Below are 11,042 nucleotides of genomic sequence, written 5' to 3'. Positions count from 1 at the left end.
CTCTTTGAACAAATGTTCATTCAGGTTCTCTGTCCATTTTTTAAGTGGATTATTTGTTTTGGGTTATTGTGGGTTTTGTTTGTTTTTGGCATTGAGCTGTATAAGCTCTTTATATGTTTTGGATATAAGCCCCTATTTAGACATACTATTTGCAAATACCTTCTCCCTTTCACTAGGTTGTTTTTTGTGTTGTTGATAATTTCCTTTGCTATGAACCCCTGTGCTTATTGTAGCATTATTTACAGTGGGAAACAAGCCAAGTGTCCATCAGTAGATGAATGGAAAAGTAAGATGTGTTATATATGTACAACCAAATATTATTAGCCATAAAAAAAGAATAAAATCTTGCCATTTGCAATAACATGGATGGATCTAGAGGATATAAAGCTAAATGAAATAAGTCAGAGAAAGACAAATACCATATGATTTCCTTCATATGTAGAATTTTTCATTTGAGAGAAAGAGAGAGAGAGAGAGAGAAGCAGAGGACGGAGAGAGAGAATCCCAAGAAGATTCCACACCCATTGCAGAGCCTGATGTGGGAGTCCATCTCACAACAGTGAGATCATGACCTGAGCTGAAATCGAGAGTTGGACACTCAACCAAGTGAGCCACCCAGTCACCTCTCATATGTGAAATTTAAGAAACAAAATAAATGAACAAAGAGAAAAAAAGAGATAAGCAAAAAAACGACTATTAAATACAGAGGACAAACTGGTGGTTGCCAGAGGGGAGATAGTGGAAGGATGGGCAAAATGGAGAAAATAAGAATAAGTGTACCCTTACCTTGATGAATACTGAGAAATGTATAATATTATTGAATTATTACATTGTACACCTGAAACTAATACTGTGTTAATTATACCTGAATTTTTAAAAATAATTTAAAATGAGCNAAAAAAAAAAAAAAAATTTAAAATGGTTAACATGAGGAAGCCTGGGTAGCTCATTTGGTTAACTGTCCAACTCTTGATTTTGGCTCAGGTCATAATCTCACAGTTTGACCCCGAGTTCAAGCCCCGAGTTAGGCTCTGTGCTGACAATGTGGAGCCTGCTCAGAATTCTCTGTCTCCCTCTCTCTCTGCCCCTCCCCTGCTCAGGCTCTAAATAAATAAATAAATAAACCTTTAAAAAATGGTTAAGATGGTAAATTTTATATGTATTTTACTGCAATAAAATTTATTTGAAAAAAGAAAAAATCATGCCATAAGAATTATAGAGCTAGCAAGTCTCTGAAGATTCCCTTTGATTTAGTTATTACCATTTTCCCCTGGCAACCATGTTTCCATTGTGCAGTAGTACTCAGCATTGTTAAACAATAGGAGCACCATAAATAGAACAACATATTATCATATGCTGTAACAACAATGCTATTCTTAGAACATTGGTCATTACCCCAGGATCTATTTGAAACAGCTGCTAGGATCATGAAGATAGTGCCTTTTTATTGAGCATCAGTCATTTCATGTGTATCAGCAGAATGGAAAAATTCAAGGTGCCTTCTTTAAAAGAAAATCCAGGTCAGGAGGGTGCAAGAACAAATCTTAAGACACCTAGCACATAGTAGGAATGGCCAAGGGATAACAACAGTCACAGCCAACATGTAGCCTGTGGTTACTGTGTGCTGAGTACTGTTCCAAGAGCTTTACATTCCTTGTAGCATCCCTATGAAGTAAGTTCTATTATTATTATTATTATTATTGTTGAGATAGAGAGAGGAGGAGAGAGGGAGCACGAGCAGAGGAGGGGCAGAGGAAGAGGCAGAGAGAGAATCCCAAGCAGGCTCTAGACCTGTGTAGGGCCTGATGTAGGGCTCAATCTCACAATGTGAGATCATGACCTGAGCCAAAATCAAAAGACAAAAGCTTAACCAATCGAGCCACCCAGGCACCCCAAAGTAGTATTATTTTCCCATTTTAAAGGTGAGATACTGAAGTACAGAAAATTTGACTAATTTCCCCAAAGTCTCAGAGCTAGAAGTGCAGGATGATGCCAGAGACCCCGGGACATGGATGCATGGACCTTCTCCCCTACTGGAAACTTCTACAAGTAGCCTTTCCCTTCCAAGGTATTTCCCGGGGCCCCTCTGCATGTACTGTGCTCCCTAGATCCCCGGATTTGCCCACACTGCCCTCCCGCACACCCACATCCTCCCATTCTTCTGCTCCATTTAAACTCCACTTCCTTCCAGGAATACTCTCTGAACACTCAAGCCATAGGCACAGCTTCTACTCTGAGCCCCAAAGGCACACACTACCCAGCAGTGTACTGCCTGTGGCCAAACCTCCCTCCCCAGACCAGAATGCTAACTATCCAGGGCCCCACACATTCTCTAACAAGCAGGGGTCCTCAGACTCTGTCAGTCAGTTCACCCTTCTCCATTTACTGATGGGGAAACTGAGGCCCAGAGTGAGGAAGACACCTGCCCAGATGCTCACAGCTGGTCAGGACTTGAAAATCTCACTCGTTCCAAGACTTCTCTGACATCCTCGGAGCCCAACGGGGCCAGGACCCCATGGACGCTGAACAATGTTTTCAAGCTGAGTGAATAGTCGAGTTGGAGAGGTTATCCCCTGGGATGTGGCTACCAGTCAGTTCCACAAGTTTAATGCGTCAGAAGAAACTAATCAGCCTGGGAATTAGGTTGCCCCTCAGATGTGGGAGGGCTGCTCTGTCAGGCCAATGGGGACAGGACAGTCAAAAGGCTTTGGAACAAGGAGCAGAAATCCTCTTGCCCTGGCTCTAGCTGGGCAGGGCTGAGCTCCTGGCATCTCTGGCCGGGGCTGTGGGGTGACACAGGGAAGCACTCCTGAAGTCCTTCAAGAGCAGTTCCACAGGCGTCTCCTGAGCCCACTGTCCTGGGGTGAATCTGCCAGGAATTCCAGCCCCTCCTCCTTCCCTCGACTTCTAGGTCAAGTGGGAACTCTGGGGCCAAGGTGGGCTCAGAGCAGGGATTTGGGACCCCAGGCTGGGAGATTGGGCATCTAGGTCCTCAGCTCCTTCTCACTGCTTTCCTCACAGCGAGATCAGAGAAGAGAGCTCTTTCATAACAGAGAAATCACAGTGAGGTCACAGCTTTCAGGGTGACGGCTGCAGCACAACATAAGTACAACCAGATAGGACAGACCAGGGGCCCTGGCTCTGTGATTGTCAACAAGCCCTGTCCTTCTCAAGCCATTAGCACTTTCTTAGAAGGAGGTGGAGGAGTGAGAGCATCCTCTGGGTACAGGTGGTCACCACAGTGAAAGGTGTCTTTCCCAATTCTGGATTCCCAGACTCCTTTTTTCCCCTTCTCCTACTCAGTCTCCCCAGAAGGGTAGGAGAGAAGTCATGCTAGCTGAAGGCTGAGGGGTCCTCATGGGGCCAGAGGGTGCAAAGGCCATTCTTTATGAAGTTTCCTGGCTAATTAATTAGTGAGTGACCCTCTGTGCTCCCAGCCTGCACGCCACCCCTCTCACTTTGGGCTGTTGACATCAGTCTTCTTCCCCAGGGCGTACCTGCCTTTACTCCCCCTGCTGGTAGCAGATCGGTCTCTGGGTACATGGTGTGGAGGGCAGAGCCCATTTGTACTCACAGGTAAGGGGTTGGGCAGGAGACTTGCTGGTACAGAGCAGAATAATCAATGGCAGAAAGGCAAGGGCTAAATCAGGAAGAGAAAGAGAGAGAAGGAGAGAGATCAATGAGAAGTACCTGCTAACTCGTGGCAGAAAGGATGAGGAAGTGCACAAAACCAGAGGTAGGATTCAGACCCCTGAATTCCTGGCTCTATCCCCAAATTGCTGAATGACTTCAGACACAGTGTTCCCTGTGCCTTGTCTCCCATTTGTGTCATGGCTGTTGGGTCAGGTGATATCTTAAAATCATTGCCAATTGCTGATTCCAAGATAGAATAGGAAGATGAACTCTTTGATGGTGTCTTATCCATAAAGCTCTGAATGCCACCCCCCACCCCACCCCCGCCTGGTGCTCAAATCCCTGCCCAGCATAGAGTAGATACAACAGCTAAGATTGCTGTGCAAATTATTAAAGGGAAATGATTGAGAAGTTGGCAGAGGAAAGCAGAGGAGAAGAGAAAGCCCTTGGAATAGAAAGGGCTCATTTTGGGTTAAAACTGGTTGAAGAGAAGGCTATTCAGGATGCCATTGAGAGAAGAGTCTGGGCTGACCAGAAAGACATTGGAGTCAAGGAATTGGCTAGAAATTCCCAGAACTGAGAGTGCTGGGTTCCGTTGATGGCTTCCCTTTTTCCCACTGCCCATGTCCCTATCTGATAAGGCAAATGGAGACTTTTGACAAGAGTGAGAGGAAGGAGGAAGTTGTTGGCATTTGTGTGTTGACTTCTGCGTGGCTGAGAGAACCCATGGAGGTCCCTATGTCTCTGGTATTTTTGAGTGTGGGGGTCTGGGCCTGTGTTTGTGTGTATGTGGCATGTATGTCTTTGGATGGATCTGTGTATGCGTCTATGCCTCTGTGTAAATGACAGAGTGGGCGTCCATGTATGCCCATGTGTGTCTATTCCTGTCCTGGTGGGTGTGAGTGTGTCTCTGGCATGTCCGTTGACTGGATTTATCAGGATATGTCTGTGTCTGTGTGCATGCTCACATCCCTGTGTGCTTCTGTGTCTTGGTGCATCTGAGTGTTTGCTGCAAAGGTGACCTTTTCCGCAAGCTGCCTGGGGGGTGGGGTTTCTGGTTCTAGAGTCTAAGATTCTCTGCCTCATTTTGTGACCTTAAGTGAGTCCTCCCTATCCATTTCAAAGGAGACCCCTGCCATGCCTGGGCCTTAGGAAGGGGCTCTGAGTCAACGACAGCAGCTCAGAATCCAGGGAAAGCAGTCCTGTGGCAGGATTTCCAGGGGAGCCAACATAAATTCAGTCAATTTATCTCCCATCACCAAAAGTGTTTAGGGGCTGGGGGATAGGGGAGGAAATTGACATTTTTAAAAGCACTTTCTATTTGCTAAGTGAATAAATATATATGCCTCAAAGAGGTTTAGCTTCTCTGAGGTTTCCCTTATAATTTCCTTTGTATATTCTACTCCCTCTTTCTAGAATTCCTTCTACTCTTGTATGTCCAGTGAATGTCTTGTCCTTCGAGCTGGCCCTGCTCAAATGCCACCCTCTCTGTGGAGCCTTCCCTGACAGCCAGGAGAGTTAAAACAAAGTCCTGTCTTAATTATCAGGCCTAAGGCCAGATAGGAACGGACAATGAAATATTTGCCCTCAGAAAGCTCGTTATCTAGTGGAGAAGATGAGCATCACAGCAGAAGCAACAATACCAGCAGATGAGAGCTAAGTTCCAAATGAGCATTACCACAGAGAGGAGAGAGGCATTCAAGCGAGGGCTGGAGGAGTTAACTAAGGAGGTGGGGCTTCTTGGAGGAGGTGGAGCCAGAGTTGGGTATTGGGAAAGGATAGGAAGAGCATTTCAGGTAGATAGCAGCATACAGGAAAAGCATGTGAGAAACGTGTGAACAAGAGATGGTGAGGACGCCAGCCTGGCTAGAGTGGGGGTACAGGGAAGCATGTGGAAGCAGCTGGAGCTGAGAACACGGGAGAACCAAGATGGAAAGCTTTGGTTGCCAGGCTGAGCCATTTGCCTTGTGCCAGATAGGCAATGGGAGACCAGCAGGGCAGTAAACTGAGTAGAAAGAGCATGGCTCAAGAATTTCCAGGACCCTTTTAGTTATGGCTTTCTCTTTCTTTAAGGCTGGTGTCCTAGCTCACAGGAAGCACACTGAAATCTCTGGGTGAAGATGGATGAGGATGCATCCACCCTCAAGATTGGGGACCTCTGGCCAGGAGAGACGAGACACCAGCCCACAGATGGTGCAGACAGTGTTGAGGCCTGGCATACCACCCTTCAGGTGAGAGAACCCAACATTCCTCTGCTGTCTTCTTGCCTTGGGTCCTATCTTCCACCCCACCCCACCCCCCTGTGCCTTACAGTGGTAGGAGGACAAAGCCAAGTGTCAGCTCTCTCCACCCACAGCATGCCTTTCTCTGTCTTCACATTCTCTCTGACTGCCTGAAATGCCCTTCCCATTTCCAGGTCTCTATCTGGAATCCTATGGATTCTTCTGACCTTAGTTCAAACTTCACCTCTTCTTTGGAATCTTCCCTGAATCAGGCAAGCACAGGAAATTCCTCCTACTTTGGTCATACAATTAGGGTAGTGCTTGTTATTGTGCCTGTCTGGAGGTCAAGGACAGTAGCTGACCTTCCTTTATAATCCTAGAGATGAACACAAACCCAGATCCAAAGCAGGCGCTCAATAGATAGGTGTGAAGTGTACACTTGAGCTGTTACACTGCCCCCAGAGAACTTCACACAGCCCAACCCCAGAAAGACCACTGGGTCCAATTCCAGTTTAGAAACACATCGGCAAAACAGAGGGTGACCAGAATGGAAAAGGCCCTGGAGATTAGGTCCTCTAAGAAAGAATCTAAGGCACCAGGTGTGTTTGGGTTGGAGAGAAGAATACTTCGTAGACTTTTTTTTTTTTTTAACACTGCATGAAAAGCTGCAGAGAAGGGAGATTAGGTGTTTAACCCCCAGTGGCCAAAACTGTGACCACTTGTAGAAGTTATAAGGAAGCAGGTTTCAGCTGAGATTATGAAAAACATCTTTAAATAACTACAGGCTTCCAGCAGTAGACTGGATCACCTCTAGTAGCCTTGGGGAACAGGGAGAAGACATCAGAAATTTAGGGAAAGGGAAGCAACATCTCCTAAGCATCCATTCTCGGCTACATGCTTCTACATACATTACCCATTTAATGGTGGCATCAAGCATACAGAGAGAAATCATCAGTATTTCCATTCTGTAGATGAGAAGAGTAGAGCTGAAATGAATATGGTCTACATTTACAAAGTCAAACAGGATTAAAACCCTGCAAAGCCACTGGCGTTCCCTTTATATCACACGGTGCCAACTTGGAGGTGGGGAGGGAAGGTCAGGGGCTCTGCAGAGGAGAATTCTGTACCTAAAAAGAGGATGAGTCGGAGAGATGCCAGGGTCCTGGCTGTTGAACACTTCAGCTCTGTGCTGCGGGAAGGGGTGGAATTGGCGTAGGCAAATGACTCCCTGGGGTGGCCAATGGGTCACAATGATAGAAAAGCAGAAAAATGAAAAAATGGGCTACATCTGGGACTTCTCCTGTGAAGTGACAAGAGTGGACACTGCAGTCTGCACACTTTCTCCTCTCTTTCATCTTCACTTGTCTCTTTTTTCTCTCATTGCTCTTAAAAATCTTCATTAAACAAACATTGATGGGGTGAGTTTTGTGTAATCACTGGGCAAGACAGGGAATGAGCACAGCGCCTTCTTGTAGAGCTTCCAAGCTAAGAACTGGTTCAGTCCATGCTCTGGGAGCTCACTAAAGCCTGGCCCTCTTTCCTGGCAAAGCAGGGATAAGCTAGGCGAGGAATAGAGCATTTATAGAAACTTGGCATCAGTGGGAAAGAATGTGTTTTAAGGAAGAGATTGAGTAGGTAACAAAATGAGTGCTTTGTTTCTGAGATGATTGAAGTCACTTGGTTACCTGAGAAGCTTTGAAGTTCTCAGTCAGCTGAGGTCAGCGCAAAGACAAGCCTTGCCCCAGTATCATAGGTGGATGTTACCTTCTTGATTCCATGCCTCCTCTGCCAGCAACCCCACACAATCTCTTCCCCTGTCTGATGCCTCCCCCTCCCACACCATAGCACGTCTGCTGGATAAAACCCTATTCATTCTCCAAGAGCCAGTTCAAATCCCATCTCTTCTTTAAATCCTTCCCAAATTCCTCCGGTAGAATAATTTACTCCCACGTGATTCATAAAATTAGTAAAGTATGAAAGACTGCAGACCGCTGTAGGTCAAAGTGTGGGCGAAAGCTAAGATTCAACCTGTTCCCCACAGGCCCTAGCACAGGAGTCAGTAAACTATGTCTTATGGGCCAAATCTGCCCCTTCTGCCTGTTTATAATAAAGTTTTATTGGAACAAAGCTATGGCCATTCATTTACATGTTATCAATGGCTGGTTTCATGCTATAATGGCAGAGCTGAATACTTGTAACAGAGACCATATGGCCCACAGGCCTAAAGTACTCTATGATCCTTGACGGAAAAGTTTAGTGATTCCTGGGTTAGCACATAATGTGTTGTGAATAAACGAATGGCAAATGTCATAAGGAGTTTTATGAAGAAACTTCAACTGGTTTTCAGATGGCCTGGGTCCCAATTCTGCCTCAACTACTTGTTTGACTAAGCAAATGATGATAGATAAATAGATAGATGGCAGATAGGTAGATAGATAACAGTTTTGGGTGCCATGCTAAGTATTTTACACTTATTACCCACTTTATCTTCACAACCAACTCCATGGGTAGCTATTAGTATTTTCTTCTTTAGTATTTTCATCTTTCATAATGGAAGAAAAAGAAACAGAGGTTCAGAGACGTCACACTGCCTGAGAGGTAGAGCCAGATCTCCAGGTCTGTTCTACTCCAAGCTAGAAACTACCCACTACCTTAGAAACTGAGATTCAGTCTCTTCATAAAATGAGGATTATTGGGTGGGCAGTGTGGTTTCCAAGCCTTTTTAGCAAGCAGAAATTTACAAATAGGACATGGAACCCCAACATGCAGACGCCTACCTAAAGGTGCCAGAACTTAGGCCTGCTCCTCATCTGCCCCCTTAGCACCCCTGCCTGTCCGGCCACTCCATGGCCCTGACCAACCTCACGACACCCCCAGAGTTCCTCCTCCTCGGCCTTGTGGATGGAACAGACATCCACCCGCTGCTCTTCCTGCTCTTCCTCAGTGTCTACCTGCTCAATGCACTGGGCAACCTGACCATGGTGGTGGTGGTGAGGTCGGACGGGGCCCTCCACTCCCCCATGTACTATTTCCTGGGTCACCTGAGCCTCGTGGACATCTGTTTTACCACTGTCACGGTCCCCAGACTGCTGGCCGGCTTGCTCCACCCGGGCCAGGCCGTGTCTTTCCAGGGATGCTTTTCCCAGCTGTACTTCTTCGTTGCTCTGGGCATCACCGAGAGCTACCTGCTGGCAGCCATGTCGTATGACCGCGCGGTGGCCGTCTGCCGCCCTCTGCACTACTGCGCGGTCATGACGCCCCGGCGCTGCGCGGCGCTGGTGACCACGTCCTGGGCGGTGGCCCACCTGCACTCGCTGCTGCACACGCTGCTCATCTCGGCGCTCTCCTACCCGTGCCCCGCCCCTGTGCGCCACTTCTTCTGTGACATGACGGTGATGCTGAGCTTGGCGACCTCAGACACGGCGACCGCGGAGGCTGCCATCTTCTCCGAGGGCCTGGCGGTGGTGCTCACCCCGCTGCTCCTCGTGTCGCTGTCCTACGCGCGCATCCTCCTCGCGGTGCTGGGAGTGCGGTCGGCGGGGGGCCGGCGCCGCGCCTTCTCCACCTGCGGGGCCCACCTGGTGGTGGTGTCGCTCTTCTTTGGTTCTGTCCTCTCCGTCTATTTCAGGCCGTCGTCTGTCTACTCAGCCCGCTATGACCGCCTGGCCAGCGTGGTGTATGCTGTGGTCACACCAACCTTGAACCCTTTCATCTACAGCCTTCGTAACAAGGAGGTCAAGGGCGCCCTAAAAAGGGGGCTCAGATGGAGGGCTGCACCCCAAGAGGTGTAAGGGCAGGTCCTGACTCACTGGCCCTTCAATGATAAGAACGATTACCAAAAAACACCCCCCTCTTTTTCTAGCTTCCTAAAGCACTAGCAGTTTGGGTCCTGTAGTCTCTTATTTCTGGTTAAATTAAGAATTAGACCTGAAACAAAGGTGACAATGTGTTTATTTTACAGGAATGGGTACATTGCAATAAGCTAAATTCATTTCTGCACGGGCTGAATGTTTGAAATAGAAGCTACTTTAAAATTTTGAAAAAATGAAAATGGGAACAAGCAGGGGACTAAAGAAAGAGCCTTGTAGCTTCTGTAGAGGAAAGGGGGAGAGTGCCTGTAGCAGCAGTCTAATGGATGGAGAGGAAAGCCGAGAAGCAGTACAGATGCAAAGAAGTTTTTAAGGAGGTTTTTTTGGGGGGGAGGGGGGTGCTCCAATGTAGATCACACTCTTCTCAGACTCCTTTTCTGGAAACTTCAGGAAACACCTAGTGTTCATCTTAATTCCCCCCCCCGCAATTTTTTTATTCTATTCCCTAGATAATATGTCCATCATTTTCATGGCAGGAATTCAAAAATACAGATAAAGATCAATTCTCTTTGACTATCACTCAATCCAACCTCCACTCCCATCCCAGTTACCAGTTCAGTACCTCCCCCACCTTTCTATCCCTGCTTTTGACACATAAATAGTGTCACTCTTTACATATTATTTTGCAATTTTCCTTGTCATGCAACAATAGTCTAGGAGATCTTTTCTTAACACAATAAATGGAACTTCTTTACTTTTAGCTTCATGATACAGAACCCTATACTGTGATATTCTACAGTTTAACCATTTTCTGATTGATAGTTATGCTTTGCCAGTATTTCACTATTACAATGATGTAATGATATCCTTATCATAAACATAATAAAAGATAACATTTAGTGAGGACTTATGTGCTAGGCATTGTCCTAAGTACTCTACGTGTATGTCTGCCTTAAACCTCACAAGATTCCAGGAGGAAGATATTATTCTCATTGCACAGGAGAAGAAAGAGGCCTAGAGAAACCAAGTGGCTTTACCAAAGCTGTAAGACTAAGCATTCATCTTCTTCAATACTTTGTAGTTGATTCATTTTATTCATAATACCGAGCATATTTTAGTAATATATAAGTTCCTAAAATATAATTGTGCCTATATTTTTTCTTTTTTTTGTTTCAGTAGTATTCTCATGATTTCCAGATTGCCTCTGTAGCTGTTGGTTTTGCTTCTTTTTCACTCCCACCATTCCTCATTGATGTCTTTTTTGTTGCCATATTTTACATGCCATTTTATCTGTTATTATTTGTATTACCAAGGAACCAACATTTAGCTACTATTATTCTGTTGCTTCCTGGTTTTCAACCCCATCAAGCTTTTAGTT

General features: G+C 46.1%; 1 protein-coding gene across 1 annotated transcript; it reads left to right on the top strand.

Annotated features, from left to right (window-relative positions):
• Positions 1-8,701: 8,701 nt before the first annotated feature.
• OR1R1 (olfactory receptor family 1 subfamily R member 1) lies at positions 8,702-9,646 on the top strand. The gene has a single exon (XM_077749615.1). It carries the CDS (start codon positions 8,702-8,704, stop codon positions 9,644-9,646), a length of 945 nt encoding a protein of 314 aa, XP_077605741.1.
• The last annotated feature ends 1,396 nt before the right edge of the window (positions 9,647-11,042 follow it).

Source organism: Crocuta crocuta, unplaced genomic scaffold, assembly GCF_008692635.1.
Source record: "Crocuta crocuta isolate KB4526 unplaced genomic scaffold, BGI_CrCroc_1.0 scaffold149, whole genome shotgun sequence".
In the NCBI taxonomy this organism is placed as follows: domain Eukaryota; kingdom Metazoa; phylum Chordata; class Mammalia; order Carnivora; family Hyaenidae; genus Crocuta; species Crocuta crocuta.
This window is presented reverse-complemented; position numbering and strand designations above follow the sequence as displayed.

What these genes read in the sequence shown, in the direction of transcription:
- OR1R1 (XM_077749615.1), top strand. Translation starts at nt 8,702, where the DNA reads ATGGCCCTGACCAACCTCACGACACCCCCAGAGTTCCTCCTCCTCGGC.